The sequence below is a fragment of the Nyctereutes procyonoides genome, unplaced genomic scaffold (genome assembly GCF_905146905.1).
Source record: "Nyctereutes procyonoides isolate TBG_1078 unplaced genomic scaffold, NYPRO_anot_genome, whole genome shotgun sequence".
Lineage (NCBI taxonomy): Eukaryota > Metazoa > Chordata > Mammalia > Carnivora > Canidae > Nyctereutes > Nyctereutes procyonoides.
Window position 1 is genome coordinate 29,389,738 of NW_026575047.1, and position 26,492 is coordinate 29,416,229.

A 26,492-nucleotide genomic window follows, 5' to 3' on the forward strand; every position below is an offset into this window, starting at 1 on the left:
GGGAGGAGGTCCTCGTCCCTGGAAGCAGGACAGGTTTCCCTGGCCAAAGACCCCCTGCATCTCCTTCCAGAAGCAGAGGCCCCGGCTGCTCTGTCTTCCAGGAAGCCTGGCCTGGATGGTGGCCCCGCTGCCCAGCACACTCTCAGCTGTGGGCTGGCTGTTGCCCCCAGGACCCGGCCTCCGGAGGCCCGAAGAGCATCCGCTGAGCAGTGGGGACAGGGTGTGGTGCCTGACTCCGGGACTGGAGAGAGCCAGTGCCCCAGGGTCCACACCCAAGAGCAGAGGGGCAGCAGACTGGGTGGCCCTGGGCTGGGGGCGCCACGGGAAGGATGGGCTCCCAGCGGGCAGCTGGCCCCTGCCGTGGAACTGGGCTCCCTGCCACTGGCCATGTGCCGCAACCTCAGAGGGCTCAGGGCGCAGAGGACACCCGCTGGGTGTCAGGAAGGGGGTCAGGAGGGCTCCATGGCCGAAGTGACAGGCAGCCTTTGTCCTGAACACCAGGGCTTTCGGTCCCTGGGGCGCAGACTCAGTGGAGCAAGGATCTCAGGGTTTCCCAGGGCAGGCGAGCTCCAGACAGCCAGGAACATGGGCGGGATTTGCGGGATTCCGAGACGGTAGCAGCAGAGCATGAAAGCAAGCACGGTAGGTCCTCTTGGGGGCAGGGCCCGCGTGAGCGCCTGGCAGAGTTGGCAGGCCAGTGTGCGCGCCGCCTCAGGAGGCCGGACAGCCCAGGGGCCGCTGGGGAGAGGGCGTGTGTCCCCCCCCCCCCCCCCCCCCGCGGCCCTGGCTCCGTTCCTGTGACAAAGCTGCTCCTTCTTCCTGGGACGTTCACCGTCCATCTCAGATGTGCTGCATGTGACTCTACTCTGCACCCCATTTTTCTTTTTGGAAGGGACAATTTTTGCCATTTAGAAACACTTGATTTTACATAGTTTAAAGTTTTCTCTCCCCTGAGATTGTGTTTTAAGGACACAGGAAGGGGGATGCCTGCGTGGCTCAGTGGTTGAGCGTGTGCCTTCGGCTCAGATCGTGATCCCGGGTCCTGGGATCGAGTCCCGCATCGGGTTCCCCACAGGGAGCCTGCTTCTCCCTCTGCCTGTGTCTCTGCCTCTCTCTCTGTGTCTCTCATGAATAAATAAGATCTTAAAAAAAAAAAAGAACATAGGAACATAGCTTATCTTCATCTGAAGAGTGAGGGGTGCTCACTGGCAGCTCCCCCTTTCATGAGCTTGCCCCATCTTTTGCTCCCACCCTGAGAGGTCTCATGTGCAGCAGGCCGAGTGTGTGGGTGTGCCCGAGCCCCATGGCTCTGTCGTGGCCATGGATGTGGCCAGTGCCTGCTGGGGGTGCTTCCTGCTGCCTTCCTCCTTGGGCTGTGCCTGGTGCTGCTGCCAGGTCACTGCCCATGGACTTGCTGGGAAACAGGAAGGGAACTGTGTGGGAACCAGCCTGTCGCACCAAGCCTGGCTGGCTGTTTCCAGGGGGAGACGCTGGCGGCAGACAAGTCCGGTGCATTTTCAGCCCTCTATCCTGAGACGGGCCTTCTTCCTGTCCTCCTCACCCCTCCGTGGGAAGCTTTGTCTGCGCAGGACCGTGTGCCTTACGACTGCCAGGCTCGTCCACGCAGGCGTGTTCTCTCTGCTTCCAGTGCTTGCTGGAAAGAGCTATCGCTGGAGGTGGTTTAAGCTGATTCTTCACGGGATACGGACACATTGGCTATAAATGAAGGGTCATTTCTCCTTGGTTCTCAACCCTGATGGGTGTCTCAGTCACTCCAGCCACCGTGACAAAGTAGCACAGACCAGGCGACCAAATAACAGAATTCATTTCCTTATGGTCCCGAGGCTGAAAGTCTGAGATCAGGGAGGCGGGGGGGGGGGGGGGGGGCCTCCTCCTGAGGCCTCCCTCCCTGGCCTGCAGATGTGCCTACCCTGTGCCACCAGGCAGGGGGTGAGGCCAGGGGGTGAGGCCGTGGGGTGGGGGGGTCACTCCACTGTCTCCCCTAGCAGCCTGGAGCTCTGGCTCCAGCTCTGCTGACCTGGGTCCTATGGGGCTCACAGCTGCGCCCAGGGCCGGGCAGGGGTGGGACTTGGGCAGGCTGGCCCTGGCCAGGCCCTGGTGAAATGCACTATATAAATGTAAATTTCCCTCCAAGTCGCGCTCACTCATTCAACAAGCTATCAGCGCGGCGCTGTCAGCCCAATTCTTCACACTTGTCCCTGTTCTCTGTCTGGGGCAATCCTGTTTCCCTGGGCCGTGGCGGTTTGGCAGCTGCAAAAGTTCAGCGTTGTATATGCAGACAGGCACACCTGACAGGCCCTCTGTGGACAGGCAGGGGCCCAGGCTGGGCCAGTCTTGGGGCCAGACCTGGGGATGGATGGACTGGGCACCCGGACTGCAGGCAGATCGGGCTCCTGCTACTGCCTGCTTTCCTAGGGGGTGGGCTCTGGGCAGAGCAGGTGAAGGAGGGGAGGAAGGAGTGCTTCTCTCCCTCCCTTCACCCTCCCAGACCCAGGCCTCATCCTGAGATGGCACTGGGGCTTCAAGGTCTTCCTCTGATCCCACTTGGTTGGGGGAGCAGGTCCTGGGAGCACCATGGGGTCCAGCAGGACATGTTCCTCTAGGCGGCTTCCTGCCCCCATTGGTCAGGAACAGGGAGGGTAGCACATAGGGCCCATTTTACAGGTGGGAAAAGTGAGGCCTCCCTCAGGGCTTGTAGCAGAGCTTAGGCTCAGAGCCAGCCCTGGCCTAGATCCTCGTCCCCTGGAGGAGGAGATGGGAAGGCAGGTCAACAGTGTCAAGGATCTGGGGGCAAACAGTGGGAGGGCTGTGACCGTGCTCAGGACCAGAGCCACCTGCCCAGGCCCCTCGGCCCTGCGTTCTGCATTTCTGCAGCCTTCATGGCTCCTACCTGGCCTCCCCTGCTGTTTACTGCCCACACTTGGCTGGCAGGGAGCCCTTGATCTTGGCACCTGCACACTCCCCCACGTCCATGCAAGGGGCAGGAAGAGGGCTCAGGCCTTCCCAGGGCTGGGGGTACCTCCAGCTGTCCACCTGCTGCCCCACTCAGGGAGCGCAGGCATGTGACCAGGAAGGCAGGACAGCCCCAGGGTGGGGGGGCGGTGTCACTTTGTAAAATGGTTTTATCTGAGTATAACTGACGTACAACAACTCCACATTGTGAAAGTGTGTAATTTGTTAGATCTCAACAGGTGTGTATGCCAAGGACCTGGATATCAAACATACCCACCCCCCAAAGCCATCTCTGCCGCTCCCAACCCTACCTTCCTCACCCCATTCTGGTCACCACAGATCCTTTTGTCACCACTGATTCCTTTTATCCTTCTAGAATTTTCTATGAATGTACCTTTTTTCTCTGGCTCCTGCTCAGCATTGTCTTGAGATGCCACTGGGGTGCCATGTGTGACAATAGGGTGTCCCTCCTGCTGCTGAGGGGCAGCTCCCAGTGTGCGTGGGCTGCTGTGAGCCCCCATCCGCTCAGCTGCTCATGGACATTGGGCAGGTTCCAGTTTGTGCTGCTGCAGAGGAAGCCGCTGCAGACACTCGTGTGCAGGCCTGCACGTGGATGCATGCCTGCATTTCTCTGGCAAGCGACTCAGGGTGTCCGAGCTGGTGGCTGCTGGTGCATCTTTAAACTTTTTAAGAGAGGCCAGGTTGTTTCTGACCCAAGGCGGCTTTCAGCTCCAGCTGCAGGGGAGGCCCTCCTGCCAGCACCCTGGGCCTCCTGGCTCTTCAGCTGTAGCCCATCCTGGCGGTGGCGACTGTGGCGCTAATGTGCATTTCCTGAGGAACTGCTGGAGCCAGTGGAGCGTCTTTTCATGTGCTCATTTGCCATCCTCTTCTTCGGTAAAAAACAAAACAAACAAAAAAAAAACGTCTGCTCAAATCTTTTGCTAGTTTTTAATTGGGTTGTTTGTCTTCTTAGCATTAAGTTGTAAGAGATTTTTTCCCCTGTTTTTAAAAATTGAGATATAATTCACATAACATAAAATTCACCATTTGAAAGTGTACAATCCTGTGGTTTTTTAAAGTGTATTCATGGGGGAAACCCCGTTGCTCCCTTTCCCCTGGCTGGCAGCGCGGAGGCCGCACGATGCCTGGAGTTACTGTAAAAGACGTGAACCAGCAGGAGTTCGTCAGAGCTCTGGCAGCCTTCCTCAAAAAGTCTGGGAAGCTGAAAGTCCCTGAATGGGTGGACACTGTCAAGCTGGCCAAGCATAAAGAGCTTGCTCCCTACGATGAGAACTGGTTCTACACACGAGCTGCTTCCACAGCACGGCACCTGTACCTCCGGGGCGGCGCTGGGGTCGGCTCCATGACTAAGATCTACGGGGGACGTCAGAGAAACGGGGTCATGCCCAGCCACTTCAGCAGAGGCTCCAAGAGCGTGGCCCGCAGGGTCCTCCAAGCCCTAGAGGGGCTGAAAATGGTGGAAAAGGACCAAGATGGGGGCCGCAAACTGACACCTCAGGGACAGAGGGATCTGGACAGAATCGCCGGACAGGTGGCAGCTGCCAACAAGAAGCATTAGAACAAATGCTGGGTTAATAAATTGCCTCATTCGTAAAAAAAAAAAAAAAAAAAGTGTATTCATGGGATCCCTGGGTGGCGCAGCGATTTGGCGCCTGCCTTTGGCCCAGGGCACGATCCTGGAGACCCAGGATCGAATCCCACGTCGGGCTCCCGGTGCATGGAGCCTGCTTCTCCCTCTGCCTGTGTCTCTGCCTCTCTCTCTCTCTCTCTCTCTCTGTGTGTGACTATCATAAATAAATAAAAATAAAAAAAAATAAAGTGTATTCACAAGGTGGTACAGCTATCAGCAGTACCTGCTTCCAGGACACTTTCATCACCCCAAAGGGAAACCTGTCCCCACTGGCAGTCACACACCCCCAGCTTGGCACCTGCTCAGGTGTCCGCCCCGCCAATGGGTCTGCGGTTCTAACATCCATACAGTGGATGGACTCCCCTGCCTGTCCTCCTCGCCACCCCAGTGTGTGAGTGTCCTGGGGGTCCAGGGGTGTGGCCTTGTTCCCACCTCCTGCTTCTGCTGGGAAAACGTTTGCCTGGAGCAAGCACAGGGGCATGAGCCCACTCACAAGGTAGTTATGGAGGACAGTCAGTAGGGCTGATGCTGCAGAAAGGAACTTTAAGAGTGGGGAGAGTGGGGAGGGGGATGTGGATGGACGAGGAGGGGACTGGGGGAGGGGAAGGGTGGGAGGGGGAAGGGAGGGTGAGATGGGAGATGCCAGGGGTGGGGGGAAGGAGGGAGTAGAGTGAGGGGGAGGGGTGGGGCACTGCTGCTCCAAACCCGGGGAACAAGGCACAGTCCTCCCTCCCAGAGCAGAGTCTGATGGCTTCCGCCTGGAGAAGCCCAGAGGGGGGTCAGGGGCTTCTCTGCAGGGCACAGACCCCCCTACACACACAGGGAGCATTCCCACTAGGCTCCTGCCAGAGCAGGGATTTGCCCACCCTGGGGCCTGATTTATAGGGTGTCTTGCTCCAGGTCGTTTGCTTTTTCCAAAGGCTGCAGAAATCTAATTGCTCTTTGAAGGGGAGAAAATGCTCTAAATAAAGCAGTTAATTGCAAGCACGCAGCTTCTCTAATGGGCAGCGTCATCAGCCTTGAGGTGAGCACACGTGTGGAGTCCTGAGCAGGCCGCCGCCCAGGCGGGAGGGCCCGGCAGCCGGGCATAAAGAAAGTGCTGCAGCAGGCTGAGCAGCGGCAGGGTGACTCTGGGGTGCAGACCTCACCAGAGTGCCCCTCTGGCCAGCGGTTAATTGGAATAACAAAGTCGATACTCGTTGCTGCTGTGGGACACAATCTTCATTTGATCTCTCTCCTGGGCAGATTAATTAAGTGTTATCAATTAATGGCTCTGGTTAAAGGGGACACTGTGTGAGTCACTTTCACAGGCAATATCAGGCCTGCAGGGCCTGGTGGGGAGCCAGCATTACCTCGATGCCAGACTTACTCTCCCTGAGAAAGCAGGGGTCTGAGGGCAGCGCAGGGTGTGCTGTGCAGAGGGGAACCACCAAGGTGGGACCAGGGCTGGGCTTAGTGATGTGGGACGATGAAGGGGACCTTAGCATCCCCACACACAAACTGTCACTGGGTCACCTGACCCCTCATGCCATCCAGGAGGCTCTCCATGGGGATTAAATGCAGCTGGGTCCACTATCAGCCCCAGACCTCAAGCCTGGCCCATGGAGCCTACGAATGGGCTTGCAGCCTGGAGTCTAGCCCTCGGGAAGGACACACTCCTCCCCTCTAAACTGTAGACATCACTCATCGTTGAGGGCAGGAGAACCATCCCACAGAAGCAGGGATGTGAGTGAGGAGGGCCTTGATCACCCTGAGCTGCGGGGATCCTGAGAGGAGCCAGGTAGGGGCTTCCCACGGAGCAGGGTGAGGTTGGCTTGCTGAGGGCCTGGATGGTCCCACTTCTCCAGATCCCTGCCTCCCACCCTGCCCCCACCAGTCTCTTCTCTCACAGTGGCACTGTCACCTTCAGCATCATTAGGCATTGAACATGTTAGAACTGGGAGGCTGTGATGATGATCTGCCGGGGGTACCACTGTGGGCTCAGGCTCTGTCTCCCAGCCCTGCCTGTGGAGACTGGAGCATGGCGGTGAGAAGTAGGGCTGCTGGGGGATCCCTGGGTGGCACAGTGGTTTGGCGCCTGCCTTTGGCCCAGGGCGCGATCCTGGAGACCTGGGATCGAATCCCACGTCGGGCTCCCAGTGCATGGAGCCTGCTTATCCCTCTGCCTGTGTCTCTGCCTCTCTCTCTCTCTCTGTGTGTGTGACTATCATAAATAAAAAAAAATAATAAGGAAAAAAAAAAGAAGTAGGGCTGCTGGAGAACAATCTAAGGGAAGCAGTGCTCAAGGACTCAAGGACCAGAGGATCGGGCTGGAGAGGAGTCCTACCCTGACCACCCCCACCTTTCCCACTTCTCTTTGCTGGGCCCAGCTTTGGCCATTCCCTTCCCCCTTGGGCCAAAGAGTCCTTTAAGGAAGAGAGCTGGTGGCCCTGTCCTAGGCCTTGGAGGGGGACTCAGCATGCATTTGGAGTTAGATGTGGCCTCCAGCCTCGTCTTTGCCATCTATCAGCTAGTTAGCACTGACCTGTGGCTCCTATTCTCTCTGAGTCCCAGTGTTATCTTCAGGCATTATTCTGATTAAGAGAACAGATGTGCAAAGTGCTATGGACCAGGAGGAAGTGATGGTGATGATGGTGGTGATGGTGGTGAAGGTGGTGGTAATGGTGAGGATGATGGTAGTGATGAAGAAGGTGATGGTGAGGATTGTGGTGATGATGGTGATAGTGATGATGGCGATGACGGTGATGGTGGATGAGAAGAACAAACATAGTGTTTCAGTTTCTGAAAGCCAGGACTCTGACAGGCCTAGCTGAGCAGTTCTGGCTCACAGTTTCTCACGAGGCTGCAAACTGTCAGCCAGGATTGTAGGCATCTCAAAGCTTGGTTGGAAGTGGGTTTGTTTCCAAGTTTACCCCAGGCTTTTGGCAGGCCTTGGATCCTCATTGACTCTTGGTACAACCGGGCAGCTGGCTTTCCCTAGAGCAAAGGGCCAAAGAGAGATGGGGCAGGAAGAGAAGGGAGGGAGAGGATAAGCAACCAAGACAGAAGCCACTGTCGTTTTTATAACCTAATCTCAGCAGTGGCATTCTACTCCTTCTGTTACACCACTTGGAGACAGGTCACCAGGTCCAGCCCCATGGGGAGGGATCCCACAGGGTGTGGTGCAAGGGCTAAGAAGGAGAAGCCGAGGGTATCTGCCCACTTGTGGCCTCTCCAATCAGGAGGAAGGCATGTGAGGCCAGACAGTATCTGCGGATCCAGGTCTTGTACCTTCCCTACAAAGAGGAATATTTTGCACCAGACACCTGGGTTCTTACGATTTGCCTCTTACTGCACAGGCCAGAGTTCCTCTGAAATGTTCTGGGAGTTGTGAACATTGACCTCTTCTCTTTTGTCTGCGTAAAACCAGAGCCAGGGTCTCCTGGCTGAAGGTCCCAGCTGCCCACTGGAAGAAGGAGCAGCAGAGGCCCTGAGAATCCACAGGGCCAGCTCGTGGGTGCTCGACGTAGCAGTCCTGATGTCAGGTGCGATCTGTGCATTTGTGCAGTCCTTGTTCCCTGGGGGTGGCGGTGGGCACAGGCTGCTCCTGGGCACAGCCGGCTGGTGGGGCCCAGTCAGTCAGGTCAGCCTGCCCTGGCTCCTCACTGGGACCAGCCCCCTGGGGATAAATTCTCCCCTAGCAACCTCCTGCGGCAGCCGGGTCTCTGAGGAATGAACACAGTATCCCATAATTTCCGAGGCGCTTGCCCGATGGGACAGTTTGTAATAAAATTGCTTCTAAAAACATATTTGCAAGTTGCCACCACATTTTTTAAGCAGAACAATCTCTCACGGTGGCTCTTCGTCTCCATGATTAAGTAGCCGACTTTCTTACATGTATTTTGTTATATGCGTTTTAACCAGGCTGAGAAAGCGCCTTCTCTGTAAGGGCCTCCCTTAAAAAACGCTGTTTTGATGTGTGATTTACGGGGTTATCTGATGAATCCCTCCCTGGAGCTGGTGACAGGCTCAGCCTGCGTGATAAGGTGAAGGATGGGGTGGCCTGCCTGGGCGGCTCCTCCCTGCCAGGGAGCCAGGGGGCGGGGGCAGAAGAGCAGGCCACCTGGGGTGACTTTGTATCTCCACAAACCCTCCCGGGTGGGGAGGCTGGGTGGAGTTCAGAGCATGTGGGGATAAGATCCACAGTTTTTGGTGCCCACGTTGGCTTTCTCCCTTCTCTCGTCTCCCCAGCTTCCAGCCACCCATCAGGGAATCTGGACCTTGGCTAGGTGGGAGAGGAAGCCAGCATCTCCCATCCAGGGGGGACAGCACAGCTCAGTGCCATGCAGGCCTCGGATGGTGGCAACGGTCCTGGAGCAGGGCCAGAAGCAGATCCTTCCCCATCCATCAGGAAACCACCACAAGTAGTGGCCAACAGAGCCAGGGGCATGTCGGGGCACCTTTGGCCATGCAGAGGACTATCCTGGGCATCTGGCAGAGGTGCCCCCCACAGGTTCATGACTCAGTGGCCCTGAGGGACAGTGGGCAATTGGGGTCCCTTGGGTGCAAGGCTACTCCCTCCAGAGCTTCAGCCAGGTCACAGGGACACCTACCGCCTATAATTGGGTCATAGATTTTTCCCTGTAGTTCAAGTGGCCATGATGAAACTTGTCTCCCTGCTGCACCTGCATGATGGGCTCCCAGACCCTCTTCCAGGGCTGCTGCATGTGCTGTGCACACTCCTTAAAGTCAGCCCCCAAGCCCTGGCCTGTTGTCAGGGATTATTCCAGGAACCATTTCCCAGGAGGGATGTGAGTGCTCTGAGATCAATCCAGGTCCCCTGCTACAGATCATACACCACGTGACACCAGCCGGGAGGTCATGCAGAGCTTCCTGAAGACCAGACATGGGAGGCTGCATTGTGGACGCTGAGCAGGCCAGTCCCCCAGACCCCCCTGACCAGCCCTGCGGTCCTGCCTGATGGCCTGGGGCTGGCAGACAGCAAGATCAGCCTTCCCAGGCCATGCACCTCATTCTATCTGTCTGGGAAGCGGTGAGGCATCTTTGCCTCTCTTCCTGCCTCCAGGCATGAGGGGCGGGGCTCCAGTTCTGCCTCCTTGCCCCCACCCCTCACCAACATCCAAGCCCCTGCCTGAGTGTGCACATCTGTGCATGTAGGCACATGCATCTGCTAGGGAGCAAGCGTGTACAGGCACCAGGAGTGTGTGCTTCTTCATGCCAACAGACAGTGGGAGCTGCCAGGGCGGCCAAAGGCGAGAACCAGCCTAATGTCTGTTGGTGGATGAACGGACAAGCAAAATGTGGTGCCATGCATGCCGAAACTCATGCAGAGTTATGCAGACATGAAACGCCAGCACACGTGACAATGTGGACAAGCCAGGGAATGTGACGCTAAGTGGAATAGCCTGGAATAGCCAAACACAGAGGGACGAGTGCCATGCAGTGTGTCCAGAAAAGGCAAATCTATGGAAACAGAAGGTGAGTTAGTGGTGCTCAGATCCTGAGGAGGAGACACTGGAGGCGCCAGCTGGAGAGCATGACCATCTGAATGTACTGAAGAGACATTGAATCTCAGACTTTGAATGGTATGTGAGTTATCGCTCAATAAAGCTGTTTAAATGGAAAAGAATGAAATTTGGGGCTGAAAGAAACATTCAGGCAACAGCGTGGTGGGCCCTCAACCTGGAGCTGGATGAGTCCCCACCACCACCACCCACTCGGCCTGGGGCCTGGGCTCCAGCTCCCACATGCTGGTGGGCGTCCAGCCCTCGGGTACCTCCTTGCCTGAGTCTACTGTGAAGCCCCAGGGGACCAGGTCTGGGCTGGGGGCTGTGGCCTTCTCCGTGGAGTGTGGAGTCGGTAGGGCAAGTGGCAAGTAGCCAGCCCAGGGCATCCGTGGTACCTGTGAGGGGCCATGCAGGCAGAGACCCGGCTCTGCACAAACCACAGCAGGGTGGGCTGGCCCCGGTAATCCCCAGCCTGGCTCCAGACTCTGGCCCCCGGACTCGTGAGCCTCCCACATGGACCCCTCACTCCCCCTACTTGGTTGCAGGCCAGTGGGTCTACTCGAGTACCGCCCGCCCCTGGGATGGCTATTTCTGCCCTTGCCCCCGCTGAGGGCTGCCAGCCGTGGGGCATGACCTCAGGTGAGGACAACCTGCCCCCTGGAAGGAGGTGTGGCTCTCCCCCACTCTGGAGGTCCGGAGTGGACAGCCTGGGAGCGATCTCTGAGGACGAGGGAGGGGAAGTCCATGCAGAGCCCACCCCAAACCCAAGATGTGGATGAGGCTTCCAGACACAGAAGCAACGGGCACCCCAAACCCCGGCCTGGTGGGCCCCCTCCCCTAATGCCCTTGTCCCTGGGGTAGGAGTGGTTAGAGATATATTAATTATATTTCTTCCCCTAATGGGCTGCTTACTTTATGATGTGAGGACACAGAAGTAAATTTTAAAATCAATTATACAATTACATATGTAGTAATAGCAGAGTACACAGCTAATCTCCACTGGGTCAGGACTGCAACCTTCCAATAATGCAGGTTTCATTAGCGGAAAGGCTGTTATTGCCAAGAATTACAGAAATAATGGGAGTGGGTGTATTCAGCGAGAAGTAACAAATGAGGCTGCCCGTGAGATAAGACGCAGAGCCGGCTGCTCGCCGTGAGCCTGTGGACGCCGAGTCCCTCTGCGGGTCACCTGCCTCTGCCTCAGGAGCAGGAATTAATTTTAGAGGCTTTCTGGGGCCTGGCAGGTGGGGGCTTGTGCCCTGGGAGCTGTGGCCATGCCTACTGCGGGGCAAGGGGTAAAGGGTGGAGGGGGAGCCCCCAAGGCCGTGAGCCCCCATGAATGAGTTCCTGCCCCGTTGTCCCCTCTCTCCACACCGGCTGACAGCTGCAAGCTGCTCGTCCCCTTGCTGTCAGCCCTGTACCACTGGGCATCTGGAAGCCTCACATATCCCCAGTGGCTACTTCTCACCGCTACCAGGGTCACCAGTAACGCGACTTCTCCCACTTTGGCCCCAGTTTCTGATGGACAGAAAAGCAGATCCCCAGGGTGCTAGGAATGTGTGCAGAATAAGAATGAGCTGGTTCAGAGCAAGGGTTAGAGTGCTCTTCTCTGTCCTGTGCCGTGGCTAGAGCTACTTGCCTGCACCTGCAGGCCTTAGAGATCAATTGTGGGGAGGGGGGGTTGCCAAGAAGTGATAACGTGTCAGGATGGAGAGCAGAGGCCAGAATGGCTGAAGGGGACAGCAGGAGGGACAGCTCCTCAGCATTTCTAGGGGTACCCCGGCCTAGGATGGCTGGCTCCTAGAAACTGAGGAGGGGTTTTTGCAAAGACACCCCCATTTCACCTGCAGGAGCAGAGCTTAACCATGTCATCTGTGCAGAGACAAAGTGAAACCCAAGGTCACAGCCCTCAGGGGTCACAGGGCTGGGCACCAGGGTCTGCCAAACCAGTCGGCCCTGTGCTGCTGGGGTTCGTGCAGGGGCAGGGAGGCCCAGGCCCGCCCCCGCCCCCATGAAAGGCATAGGGTCCCTCAGCCGAGGGGCCACCCAGTTCTGGGAAGGGTTCCAGTGGCACACAGGGCCACATGTCAAAAGCGTAGAGCTATGTTTTGGCTGGTCTGTGGAGCTGGGGAGCACTAGCTCCACTGTCTCCTAGTGATGTGGGCCCCAAGGCACTCCTGTCATGGCCCTGCAGTACCCCTCAACAACACTGTCCTCTGCCCTCCATGCTGTGCGTGGCTCCCAGAGCTGGCCTGGGTCACAGGGGAGCAGCCATACAGCTGGCTGGGACAAGAGGGCTCCATGAATGAGGGGCACCACCAGCCCTTCACCAGGATCAGGGTCAGGCCCCACGTGTCACCGGGTCAGGGTCAGGGCCCATGTGTCACTGGGGTCAGGGTCAGGGCCCACGTGTCACCGGGTCAAGGTCAGGGCCCATGTGTCACTGGGGTCAGGGTCAGGCCCCACGTGTCACCAAGGTCAGGGACAGAGTCATGCTGCAAGGTGACGGGGTGGGGGGGTAGTCATCATTTTGTCCCATCAATAGGGCTCTCAGTGTCACATCGCATGTCCCTGTCTGTGGTCCATCTTCAATGACACTATGCCAAGCCTGGATGCAGCCTGGATCCCTCTAGGGCCTAGGGAGTGATCAGACTCCCTATTCTGTACTCCTGGAGTGGGGCCTTCTAGAAGGCTCTGCCTGACTCACACTCAGCTTTATGACAGAGGGACCTGTGGGGAACTGGACAGCTGAGCGGTGTTTATGGTGAAATCGGGGCCGAGCAGGTGCTTGAAATCGGGGCAGGGCAGGAGGGGCAGGTCTGCCTACTGGCCCCGCACCCTGCATGCTGAGGGCTGGGAGGACAAGGCTGGGCGGCCAAGACCCCGTATGCCTGGGTCCCATTTGGCGAAGCCGTTGTGGGTCTGGGATGCTGGACAAATCAAGATTTCATTCCCCTGGGCGGGGGGTGGGGGGTGGGTCCACGGCAGGGTGGGGGGAGCTCTCTCTCTAGACCGTTCTATCCGTTCATTCCACGTGAGCACTGGGCTGCCGAAGGCCCAGCCCAGGCCAGGGGCGGTGCAGGTGGCTGCGCTGGTGGCCGGGAGACAGGACAGGACAGGATGGCCCAAGCGCATTGAAGCCCAGAGTGATTGCCGCCGTGGATTACCGCGCATGCAAATGAGCGGTGCGACGCCGCGGGTCGGCCTTCTCTTTCTGTGCCTGCAAATAGACTCCGATAAGGGGATCTTTGTAATTACACGGAGCTACACTGGTCAATTCTGACTTTTAAATACCACAGGGCCCTAGAAAGGAGAAGAAAGCGCTGAACACATGTTCTTCTGGGCAAGAGCAGCGGCTCCTTTTGAATTGCGCCGGCTCGCCTCAGCCCGGCCGGCCGCTGGCTGCCCGCCTCCTTTGTGAGCGCTATCGCTCCATCACGGCACGAGATCATTTCCAAATTAAATTTTATGGTCCATTACTTACCGCTCCGACACTGGTCTAATGGAATCTTAAATGGAACTGACTTGATCTGTGTGGGGCTAGCCTCTCAGTTAAGATGTTATTTGGTTCTAATTATCAGATAATGAACTCGGGAAATTTAATTTTTAATATTTGTATGTCAAAAGTCCATTGTGCTTTGCCTAGAGACTTTAAATTAAAAGTTAACACTGGTTCAACGCCAGTCCCAGAATGTGCTCTGGAGGGCTGAGGCCCCCCAAAGCCCCTACTGTGCACTGGTTTGCAGCAGAAACAACCTCCCCAGGCTCCTACAGGGCTGCGTGAGGCCAAGGGTGCACGTGAGGTCAGGTGAGGCCGGCAAGGGTCAGGGCCCCAGGAGGCCAGCCCCCTGCGCCCCCCGCGCCCCCCCATGCCCCCTGTCCCACCAGCCAGGGTGCCCAGTGATGAGTCACACACAGCCACAGCTGCAAGTGTCCCCACCCAAGCCCACAGCCACTGCTCCACAGCCCGCAGCTCCAGAGCTGGGTTCGGTTCAACCTCTGCAGCCATACCTCCACCCTCCACACCTCCCAAGGCCCCAAGGATGGCAGGGACAGAGGAAATGTAGAAGCCCCTTTTCCTGTGCTCCGTCTATCTGTGCTCCTGCATGTCCTGGATGGACAGACACACAAACCCAGAGAAGGCAGGCTGCAAACGTTCTGTTCTGATACACGGTGGGACTGCCTCCTCTCACGCAGAGACGACCAGCATCTTGTCCTTGGTTGGCTGTAGCACCTTGTCCTGGCCGGCATAGTCATGTCCCTGGGCTTCCCTGTCCCTCCTCATGCCCCCAACGGGACACTTGGGGGCTCTGGAGGAGCTAGTGGGCCAGCCCCTCACCAAAAGCTTTGGGCCAGGGCACCTCATGCAGGCTCAGACCCCAAGCTGGAAGCCCCCCAACTCTGTGCTTCCTGTGAAGAGCTGAAGTCTGGGGTGCTATTCAACCACTCCCAGCACGAGCCAGACACCGGCAGGGAGCTTCCTCTCTGCTCTGAGTGAGTCAAGGCCAAGAGTGGGGTGGGGCTCAGGGTGGTTCCTCAGGAGACTGCCAGAAGGGCTTCCTGGAGGACCACAGCAGGGGACAGGAGGGAGGTGAGATTTGGCAATGGACAGAGCCGCAGATGGGGGCAGGGCACAGAACTGAAAGGGAGGATGAGGTTGGGTAGAAAGCTGGTGTGGGCTGTGTAAGGAGGCAGCAGGGCTGAACCCCAGGGGCCTGGGGCAGACAGGCCAGCCCATGTCCGTGGGAGCCCCTGGCGCCAGCATCTGCCACTCAGCCCAGCAGCTGGCCCACCTGGAGGCACCTCTGCCCTGGTCACAAGGTCACCTGGAGTTGCAGTGGAGGGCGGTGCGGGCTGGGCATGGCTGGTGGCCCCATGATGGATGGCCAGCGGCCCTCCCTGCTGGACCCTGTGCGGGTCTCCCCGCCCTGGTCTGCAGTGAAAAATGACAGCCAGGCACCCTGTTCATCACCAGGTTGTCGTACCCAAGGGGTGGGGCTGGAGTCTGTGCCTGAGCAATCTCTCAGCAGCCCCTCCGGCACCAGCCGTATTGGGCTCGGCCCTACACAGGGCAGGGACGTTCCATCTGTCTGTGGTCCCAGTAGCCAGGGGACTGCACCCAAAACCTAGAGCATCAGAACCACAACGTCTTTTTCACCCAATACCTGCACCACGGGTGGTGCCCAGGGAGTGCTGGTCCCTGCTCCTCTTGCTGCCACGGAGTGGCTGGAGGCTGTGCCCAGAGTCCTGGAGGCCCCTTTGCACAGTGTTGACGGTGGCTGCTGGGCCAGGGCCTCAAGTCACAAGCGTACTCTCTTCACTCAGCGGGTGGGAGTGGGCTTCCTCCCGGTAGGCAGCTCCTCCCCCATCCTCCCAGCGCTCCCCCCCCCCCCCCGCTGCACCTCCCCCTCCAGCTGAGCTCTGCCTTCCACTGCCCCTCTGCTCTACTCAGGGGACTCTGGGAGCAGGTGCTTGGCCCACGTCCTTGCAGTAGACACCTGAAAGTCAGTTTTTAAACGGGCTTGGAGCCCCTGAAAGTGGGGGTCCCTGTGCACAGCCCCCTACCCCTGCACACCCCCTTGACTGTCCTGCCAGCAGAGAGACTGGTTCTGGCTGTCTGCCCTGACAGCAATCTGGCTGGCCCCCACCCACCCCATGCCTTTTGTAACCTAGAAGTATGATGTCCCCTCTTTCTTTCTTTCTTTCTTTCTTCTTTCTTTCTTTCTTTCTTTCTTTCTTCTTTCTTTCTTTCTTTCAAGATTTCATTTATTTATTCATGACAGAGACAGAGAGGCAGAGACACAAGCAGGTTCCATGCAGGGAGCCCGACATGGGACTAGATCCCAGGACTCCAGGATCACACCCCAGGCGGAAGGTGGTGCTAAACCACTGGGCCACCGGGGCTGCCCAATGTCCCCACTTTCCGCCCTGTTTTCAAATGTATGTTTCAACACAGACTTCTCTAATCACTGAAGTCAATAGCAAAAGCATAACTCTTATCGTTTTGAGTAAGAGGCAGCCACACTGCTAGATGACCAGGAGGCCCTGGGCTGACCTTCAGGTTGCCCTTCCTGCTCACACACTTGTAGGTCATGCAGATCTTGTAGTTCCTTCTGGCCCCGCGGATGGGAAGATTTTCTCCCTCTCAACATGGAAACCAGTACTGGGAGCCTCCCACCTGCACCAGCATCTGGAAGCTCTGTGCAGCCCACATGCGGCCCCGCCCATGGGTGACCACCTGCTCCCTGCCCGTTGCAGAATGCTGCCAGCCCTAAGACCCCAGGCCAGGTGTGACCCAGCCAAACCAGGACCTAGTAGCCCCTCCCTCAGCCCGAGAGGACCAGAGCCCCTTCCTCTTATTTATTTTAAATATTTTCTCTACTTATTTGATGGAGGGAAAGAACACAAGCAGAGGGAGCAGCAGAGGGAGAGGGAGAAGCAGATGCCCACTGAGCAGGGAGCCCTGCATGGGGCTCAATCCCGGGACCTGAGCTCAATGATGACCTGAGCCGAAGGCAGACGCTTCACCAGTGGAGCCCCCCAGGTGCCCCTAGTTACTCCTTTTCAACATCAATAAATCTTCATGTGAAATCTCCTTGTGTGACCCTGTGGGATGTCTATCTCCCGGTTGGACTCAGACTACACCCTCTTCATGTTTGTTTTCATGGTTCTTTATTCTGGTGACATACACATACCATACAACTTAGCATCTTGACCCTGTGTATGTGTATAGTTCAGTGATGTTCAAGTACACTCACATTGTCGTAAGCCATTGCCATCCATCCCTAGAATCTGAAACTGTCCCCATCAAACACCAACCCCACTCCCCTCCCCCAGGCCCATCTTTATCGTTCCTATCTCTATGAATCTGAGTACAAGTAGAATGGCACAGTATTTGTCTTTATGCAACTGACTCATTTCACTGAGCATTGTGTCCTCAAGTTTCATCCATATGGTAGCGGGTGGCAGGATTTCCTCCTTTTTAAGACTGAATAACATTCCATTGCATGAATGGATTGCCTTTTGCTTACCATTCATCCATTCATGAACACTTGGTTTGCTTCTGCAATTTAACTGTTGTGAATAATGCTGCTATGAACATGGGGGTGTGGGCATCCCTTCAATCCTTGGTTTCAATTCTTCTGGACATACCCAGATGGGGAATAGCTGGGTTGTATGGTAATTCTCTGTTTAATTTTGTGAGGATCCTCCATACTGTTTCCACAGTGGCTACACCAGTTTGCACTCCCACCAACAGTGTGCAGGGTTCATTTCCCCACATCTTCGCCAACATGTGGTATTTTGGTGTTTTGTTTTGTTAGATAGTAGCCATCCTAATGGCTGGTGGTATCTGATTGTAGTTTTGATTTGCATTTCTCCAATGCTTAGTCGTGTGAGCATCTTTTCATGGCTTCTTGGTCATCTGTAGACAGTCCTTGAAGAAATGCCTGTTCAAGTGTTATGGTCATTTTTAATCAGGCTGTTTGTGTTTTTTGTTGTGGAGTTTTAGGAGTTCTCTATATATTCTGGATATTAGTCTCTTACCAGGTAAATGATTTGCAAATCTTTTCTCTTGCTCTGCGAACTGCCTCTCCACTCTGTGGATTGTGTCCTTTGATGCACACAAGATTTTTTATTTTGATTAAGTCCAATGTATCTATTTTTTTCTTGTATGTGTTTTTGATGTTGTATCAAAGAAATCATTGCCATCCAAAGTCATGAAGTTTTCCCCCTATGTTTACCTCTGACAGTTTTATAGTTTAGCTCTTGCTTTAGGTTTTTGATCTATTTTGAGGTTTTTTTGTGTGTATGGTGTAAGATAAGGTAGGGCTCGATATCATTCTTTTGCATGGGGATGTGCAGTTTCCCCAACACTGTTTGTTGGAAGATGGTCTTTTCCTTTTCCCTAGCTAAAAGTCATTTGACCTATGAGGGTTTATATCTAGGCTCCCTATTCTATTCCTTCTGTATGTCTCTACACCAGAACCATACTATTTTGATAGTGTAGCTTTGTAGTCAGCTTTGAATTTAGGAACTCTGAATCTTCCTGCCTTGTTCTTCCTTCTCAAGATTGTTTTGACTATTGAGAGTCCATATAAATTTTAGGATGGATTTTTCTATTTCTACCAAATGCCTTGTTGAGATTTTGATAGAGACTGCACTTTATCTGCAGATTGCTTTTGGTAGTATTAGCATCTTAACAATATTGCATCTGCCAATCCATGAACACGGGATGTCTTTCCAATATGTCTTTGTTAATTTCTTTCAGCAGTGCTTTGTTATTTCCAATGTATAAAACTTTCACTTCCTTGGTTAAGTTTATTCCTAAGTATTTTATTCATGTTGATGTTATTATAAATGAGATTGTTTTCTTAATTTCTTTTTTGAATTCTTTGTTAATGCATTAAAATCTTCATGACTTTTCACATGCTTTAAAATCTAGTTTAGTACACATGCAGAAAAGCACATAGAGTGTGAATTTACCACCCAGTTGCCACAAAATGAAATTTGTGTGTCCCCCTCCAGGTCAAGAAAAAACAATATCACCAGCCCACCTGGGCCACCCCCCAAGCATTTCTGTTCTCCTCATAGGTACCCAGTAGCCTCATTTGTTTGATTGTCCTAAATTGTTTATTAGGTAAGAATTTTACAAACATTATTTATATTAGCAGTAATGGTGGAGCTGGAGAGTATTGCATCTTCTCCATGCTGCATGGCAAGAACCACCAATAGTGTGGTGGAACTCATGGCCTGTAGATGTCAGCCCTCGCATCTCCCTGTGCTTGTGACTGGTTTGGCGATCCACTGGGTGTCAAGATTTCTTTGATGGCTTTATGGAGTGGATCAATGAGGATTACCTCAAAGATTCTTCACCAACCCAGTAAGAATTCAAGACTCTCAGAGCCACACAGTGGCATCCAGCTCCCTCCTCTGCAACAGACTGTAGATTTTGGGCAAACTTAAACTGGTTAACCCAATGATGGATAGGTTTGCTGTAAGTAGCACCCTTAGGAACCAGGTGTTTGCAACAAACATGAATCCAATATATGACATAACCTTGCTTGGTCTTGTACCCCAGTCTGTGTGCTCTATTGGGCCAGATTGGGCAGGGGCCTTGTGAAGCCCAGAGAGCTGGTGGTACTGCCAACAGTGCATCCTGAGAAGAAAGAGCGTTACATTGAACTGCTTTTTCCTCCATAGCTCCTAGGTGTACTTGTAAGCATCCATCTTGGCTTACTTTGAGCTGATGGCTGCCACTGGAAGGAAGGACCCATATCCTGATTCCTAACTCCACAAATTCATTTTGCCTGTTTGGAACTTCACATAGAAGAATCATGCAGTGAGTGTCTTTTTGTGTCTGGCTGCTTTGATCAACATTGTGTTCAGGAAACTCATTCATGGTGCTCTATGTAGCAGTAGGCTATTCATCTCATTTGTAGAATATTTCATTGTGTGGATATACAACATTCCACTGTTGGTGGCCATCTGGGTATTTGCTAGTTTGGTGCTGTTCCAAATAGCACTGCTAATAACATTCTTGTACATATCTTTTGGTGAACATATGTGAGTGTTTCTGTTGGGGGTTGCACCTGAGGGGGGAATTTCGAGGAGTGCCATATGTTTAGCTTTTGTAGATATTGCCAAATCATTTTCCAGCATGCCTATACCAATTCACACAGCGACTAGCCGTGTGTGGGAATCCTGGCTTCCCCCAAGTGGTGACTGGAGCCAGCTCACAGAGGCTCACAAGAGCTCCTTGCACACATCTTTCTCAGCTCTGCCCATAGCAACATGAAGCAGCACCTTGCCATCAGCCATGTGAGAATTATTTACATCACTGAAATTAGCTAGCACTGCAAGTCAGGGCTCCCTCCACTCTGGAAAGGAGTTGTTGAACATTGACCAGCATGTCTCTGCTCCAATCCTTGCCACTAGTGTTTCCTGTCTTTCTGTGCAGCCACCCAAAGGGTGTGTAGTGCTATCTCATGAGGCTTTAATATACCATTCCCACTTACAGATGACCCACTGAGCATTTTTTGTGGGTTTATTGGTCATCATGTCTACTTTTGTGAAGTGCCTATTCAAGTTTTCTTGTAGGCTTGTAACAATTTTTTATGTGTTGGATTATACAGGTATTTGATGATGACATGTGTTCCAGATATCTTCTCCTGCAGTCTGAGTGGTGTTTTTGATGAATAAAAGCTTTGAATTTCTAAAAATTGTTTACAATCAGTACATTATATTGCACTATTTAAGAGACATTTTCTTATCCTGAGACCATGAAGATTTTTTGCATGGGGTCAATTTTAGCTTTTTCCATATAGATATCAGTTTATGGAGGACCCAGGACCTATTGAAAAATATCATTAAAAATATGACTAGTTTTAAGTATTTTTATTATTATTAATTTCACCTGGGATGAAAAATTTGCTTCCTCTCTGTCATATATATATATATATATATATTTTTTTTTCCCTCCTTCTCTGAGTCATTTGAGAGTAAGTTGCAGACATGTTGTCCTTCTAAATACTTCAGTGGTCCTTCCTAAAAATAAGGACATTCTCTTAACCACAATATAATCATCAAAGTCAGGAAATTAACATAATAAAATATCATCTAACCTACAGATATTCAAATCTGGTCACTTGCCTCACTAACGTTCATTATGTGTGGGTGTGTTTCTATATACATGCACACACTCCTAGACCATGTACCATGGGGCCCGGAGGCCACTCCACCCCAGCAGCACCAGGCACCCCCGGCACTCAAACTGTGGGCTCTAAACCCTGCCTGGGAGCTGGAGAAGGGGCAGCTTCCAGGGCTCAGCAGGAAAGTCAAAGAAAAGTAAGAAGCCATAAACAGCTACAACAGCGAGTGAGGACTCTTTCAGTTTACAAAAAATCGTGATTAGCAACAAAAAGTCAGGGAGCCCTGTTTTGAGGGGTTCCTGGTCCTCAGGCACTCGAGTCCCACAACTATGTTTTGTGTTGCCCTTGCCATGTGCCCTTGACACTCTCCGTCCTGGACCTGGATGTTGCTGTCAGGCAGGGCCTGGACCTGGATGTTGCTGTCAGGCAGGGCCGTGGTCCTGAGTCCTCACGCCGCTGACCATCCCTTTCCTCCCTTGAGAATGCCAGCTCCTGCCCTTGCTCCTTCTGTGTTGGGTTGTTTGTCTCTGCAGAGGTGTGGGGTGCCTGCTCTCCCACAGGTCTCCATGAAGAGCCCACCTCACCATGGCTTGGGGTCTGTGTCCTCGGTGGTTACTGCTTCTGAGATCTTATTTAAGAAATGGGGGGTGCCTGGTTGGCTCAGTCGGTTAAGCGTCTGGCTTTGGTTTTTTTTTTTTTTTAATTTTTATTTATTTATGATAGTCACACAGAGAGAGAGAGAGAGGCAGAGACATAGGCAGAGGGAGAAGCAGGCTCCATGCACCGGGAGCCTGACGTGGGATTCGATCCTGGGTCTCCAGGATCGCGCCCTGGGCCAAAGGCAGGTGCCAAACCGCTGCGCCACCCAGGGATCCCTCTGGCTTTGGTTTTGCCTCAGCTCATGATCTCAGGGTTGTGAGATCAAGCCCCAATTCAAGTTGGGCTCCTTGTTCCGCCAAAAGTGTGCTTTTTCCCTCTGCCTCGCTCCGCCTCCCCCAACTCACACGTTCACCGTCTCTCTGTCTCTCTAAAAATAAATGAATAAATCTTTAAAAAAAAATAAAAAAAGATGGAAGAAATCCTTTACTCCCTCTGGGCCACAGAGATCATCTCCCACATTTTCTTCTTTGATTCATATGAATATGACTCTGTGCTTTTCTCCCTGGCCTTAAAATCAACAAGTACAGCCACTGTCAATTGGGGTAACTCCTGGGAGGAAGTCAAGATGCCCCACACACTGCCTGTGGGTAGGAGGAAGCCACAGGTCGCTCCCACGACTGGTGAAAGCCCAATTTCCTGGGGAGAAGCGGGAAGTGGACCCAGGAGCCATTAGCTGCCTCTGTGTCAGGGTCCAAGTCCTGTTGTTCTCCAGGGGCCCCACCTAGCACAGAGGGGACTGAGGAGACCACAACCCCGGGCCCCTGCAGGGTGTATCTGTGTCAGCCCAGACCCCACCCCCCTCTCTGCTAAGTTTTGGGCAACAGGAAGCCCCACACTAGCTGTTTGTAACTCTCCTCAGGGAGCTCTGAGCCCAGCGAGTCAGATGGTGGGAAACAAAGTAGAGGAGCCTTGGATGTGGCTGGGGTGTTGGAAAGTTCAGGCAAGGCCAGGAGCAAACTGGGGCACTTGCTGTCTCTCCCACCTGCACCACCTTCCCCCTCACTCCCACCTGGTGATCTTGCTGCTTCACATTGCTCCCTGGAGCAGAGGGGAGGACCCCCTGGACATCAGCAGCAGCAGGCTGGTCCCTCCTTGTGGGGCAGGGGGGCAGTGGCAGCTGAGCAATGGGCAGGATGGGGCTCTGAGGGCCAGAGGGAGCCAGAGGAGAAAGCCATGAGCTGAGGGAGCAGGAACCAAGGTCCGAGGCAGGGCCAGGACCTTGGCAGGGGCTGCCCCCAGCTAGTGGGGTATAAGCCAACTCTGGTATGTGCTTAGTGATAGAGGCCCTGGTGAGGGCCTAGCTTCCCAGGGCAGCCCCATTCATACCACCCTCTCTATCCATGGGATCCCACCACCCAGGTCCAGCCTGTGGCCTTTGTCTGAGTTGGGTTCTTGGCCAAGCCCCATGCTGACTCCCTGGGGGAACCACCCTGTGTCTCATGTGGCCTCCCCAACCTGCATGCCCCCCACTCCGGCTCTGAGATCCCTGCTGTCCCCTGGTCATTGGCACAAGCCTGTGTGTCCCCACTGGAGGGACCAGGTTCTCCTACACAGAGATGCTCTCAGGAAAGCCTCATCCCACACCCACGGGTGAGGAACCCAGAGCAAGAGACGGGGGCAGGGTTCTGGCCCGCCATTCCATGGTGCAGTGACCCTGTATTCCATTTGGCCCCCACCACCAAGCTACCTGCCCACAGTGGGTCATGGAGCGGGCAGGTGGCAGGGGTCTCTAGGCATGGCTGGGTGGCCTGTCAGGGGCGTTGGCACCTGCAGAAGCAAGTGCACCGGCAGCCTGCTCATCCCAGAAGTTTCCTTGCCTCCTGGGCAGGCTTGTTTCATGTTGAGGGGTCTCGGCAAAGGCTCTTCGTCATCAGAGTGGCGGTGGCAGAAGGAAGAAGATTCCTGCCTCCCCCAGGGCACCAACAAGACCCAGCAAGTGCTCTCGCCTGGAAGCCACATGCCTTCGAGCTCATAGTCATGCTCTTAATTGCAGTCAATACCCAGAAAAACAGTCGGTCCTGTCCGGTTGTCTACTGGGACAAGACTAGTGGGAAGGATTATGCAAATGTGGTGTGGACCAGGCTCCGCGGGCAGGTGCCCCAAATTATCCACCAGCCGCTCCCCCAATTAACAGGCGGCAGCCAGTACAATCCTCCTAAATCACCAGGGCCGCGCCGGCCAGCCCCCTGGCTGCATAAATCACGTTCTCATTGCCACCACGTCCAGGCGGCGGCTCTTCCGTGAGGACCGGTGTCACCGTCCCCTAAACTCCGAGGCTGGTGATTGATGCCACCTGCTCTGTACATGCCGAAGCCACCATCTGCTCACAGGGAAGCATAAACTTTGAATGCACGCGTCCTGCTGATTTTAACTGGGCTAATTTATTGCTCACGAGCGGAGGAGCGCGGTTTGCGGCGAGCTCTCCAGCCACCCGGGAGCCTGCGGCCCAGCCCTCGTGCCTGTGATCACGGCTCGATAAGGTCCGCGTCAACCGCAACCGCACACAGCACCGCCGCCAGCCCCCCAGAGACACCGGGGAAGAGAGCCCCGGCAAAGCACCTCCTATGGGGGGATTTATTTCTGAATTAAACACTCCCAGCCCCAACGGAGGCCTATTCATTTCCACAATCAGCTTTCTTCACAGTTGTAAACAGACTCTTTCTAAAACTTGTGCATGATTTTAATTACAGATAAGTTTCTCTTTAAAGGACGGGCATTCATGCCTGGGTTGCTAAGCTGAATTCGATACATCTCTATGTTCCGGGTGTCCGGCTGATGCACAGGCCCTGAGAGCCATACACCTGGCTGGTGCCCGGATAGCTCCTGGGCTCGCAATGCTTCTTGGCCCAGAGGCACTAGGGACCCACCAGCCCCACTGCCTTGTGGTAACCCAATAGTGCAAGCCTCATGGGGCCAAGGTGCTCAACTTTCCAGAATGTGCCAGAATGTGCCTCACTCAGTGGGCAAGGTTGGGGGTGAGCAGCCGAGACCCTGCCCCCAGCAGAGGAGGCTTCGGGCCCCACAAACAGCCCAGCTGGGGACTGGGACAATTGCGGATAGCTAGCCCTTCAGGGCCAGCACAGGAGTAAGCTCTGGACTATCTCCTCCAAGAAGGCTCCCAGACTCAGCCTTTCCAGCTCCTCCTGGGGGTCCCCACTGCTTTTGGCTGAGCCTCCCACCTCAGTCGTGTCCCTGGACGTCCTGTCCCTGCCCCTGGGTGGGGTTTCTGCTCCACAGCAGAGGCTGCGGAGGGCCGTCTGTGGAGCCCCAGGCTAGGCACGAAGCCATGTGCAGAGGAAGACATTTGACAAAAGGATGGACTGTTCTTGGTGTTGGCAGGCACGTGTGCCAGGAGGCTTCTCAGAACCTCCACCAGGGAGCCCTGGATACGAGGACCCGGCCAATCTGGAGGGGGAGGTGGTACGAGTCTGCATAGTGCTGTGGGTATGAACCCAACACTTATGAGCCAGCTACACAGGCACCTGGAGGTCCCACTGAGGCAGGACAGGAAAGCTTCACCACCTGCATGGTCCCAGAGCATGTGCATGTATGTGCAGGGGCACACACGTTCACATGTGCTCCAGTGTGGGGACATGTTTGCATATGCTCTTTACACGCATGTGCAAGTGTGTACATGTGTGAGCATGTGCACAGAGCTGGAGGCCACCAGGGGGTGGGTGGCTTTGCTGTGAGCTCCTCTGGCTGGAAGAAATATCTTTTTGTTTGTGGGGAAAGATGACCTCCGCCTGAGGTCCTGGGCCTGGGGGCCTGCTGTGGCCAGGCCTGGTGACTTTGCAGTGGTGAATGAAACTGCCAGGCCTGGCTCTGTGTCACTGTGGCTTTACCTGCCCTAACTTAAAATCCCATCACAATCACCTACAACATGCTCTGGCCTTGGGATCAACAGATGAGGAGGGCTAAGTACCAGTTACCATCTGGCCCAGATTGTCAGGGGGGGCAGCCGCCCAGGCCAAGGCCTCTCCTGGCACTGCCCGGTCATACCTGCCCTGCCAGGCCACAGAGACCCCCAGGGCAGAGGCGCAGTGAAGGCCTGTTCACTTGCCTGTGAACTTTGGGACCCCTGCCAGCGAGCCCCAGGGACCTCTACCATCCCGGGTCCACTCACCTGCAGCCTTACAGAGAGCACGTAGGGTCCTGCCAAGGCCATGAACAGGAGGACTGCTGCAGACCCTGGCACCTCTCCTCCTCAGGCTTCCTGCCCCTGATGGGACCCTCGGGGTCGGGGAAGCCCGCTGCTGCACCCCCAGGCTCAACGCACATCCACACCTGCTCAGGGCAGACAAGCTGGGCTCACTTCTCAAGAGCCAGCCTGGGTAGGGGTGGTTTCAGCATCTCCTGGGGGCTCAGAGTGTGGCAAGGCATCCAGTTGAGGCAGCTAAGAGATAGCTTGGCTTTTGCTGCAAACACTATGAAATGCCATTTCTCCTGTTTCCAAGGCCTGGCCTCATCAGTGGACAGGGACACTGGGAGATAGGTCTCTCTTACAGAACCAAGCTTACTCTGACCACGTGGCCCAGCCATCACGCGCCTTGGTGTTCACCCAAGTTAACCAAATCCCTACATCCACACAGACTCCTGCACGCAGATGTTTATAGCAGTTTTGTTCGTAATTGCCAAACCTGAAAACAACCAGTATGTCCTCCAGCAAGTGAGCGGATAAACTAAGTGTGCTCCGCCCAGACAATGGAGTATTACTCATGCTAACGAGAAACAAGCTCGAGCCTGAAAAGACACAGGAACCTGAAGAGTGTATCCCTAAGGGAAAGAAGCCCTCTGATTCCCGCCATGGGACCTTCTGGAAAAGGCAGACTCTGGGGACAGTGACAGGGTCAGCAGTGGTCGGGGCTGGGGGGGGGGAGGGGTAAACAGGTGGAAGACAGTGGCTTTGGGGGCCGTGATGCCACGCCATGGGATACTGCGGGAGTGGGCACCTGTCAGAATGTGCTCGCCCAAACCCACAGAGCGTGCACCCCCAGGGGGTGACCCTGACACTGTCTGTGGCCTCAGGGTGGTGAAGCATCTCCATCACAG

At 54.7% G+C, this 26,492-nt stretch overlaps 1 protein-coding gene and 1 pseudogene across 1 annotated transcript; one reads left to right on the forward strand and one right to left on the reverse strand.

The window, feature by feature from the left end:
* Positions 1-4,069: 4,069 nt before the first annotated feature.
* LOC129510460 (40S ribosomal protein S19) lies at positions 4,070-4,605 on the forward strand. The gene has a single exon (XM_055326627.1). The coding sequence runs from the start codon at positions 4,115-4,117 to the stop codon at positions 4,550-4,552; it is 438 nt and encodes a 145-aa protein (XP_055182602.1). The 5' UTR covers positions 4,070-4,114; the 3' UTR covers positions 4,553-4,605.
* A 14,191-nt stretch (positions 4,606-18,796) lies between these two features.
* Positions 18,797-19,359, reverse strand: LOC129510187 (60S ribosomal protein L15-like; annotated as a pseudogene).
* Between the last annotated feature and the right edge of the window lie 7,133 nt (positions 19,360-26,492).

What these genes read in the sequence shown, in the direction of transcription:
- LOC129510460 (XM_055326627.1), top strand. Translation starts at nt 4,115, where the DNA reads ATGCCTGGAGTTACTGTAAAAGACGTGAACCAGCAGGAGTTCGTCAGA.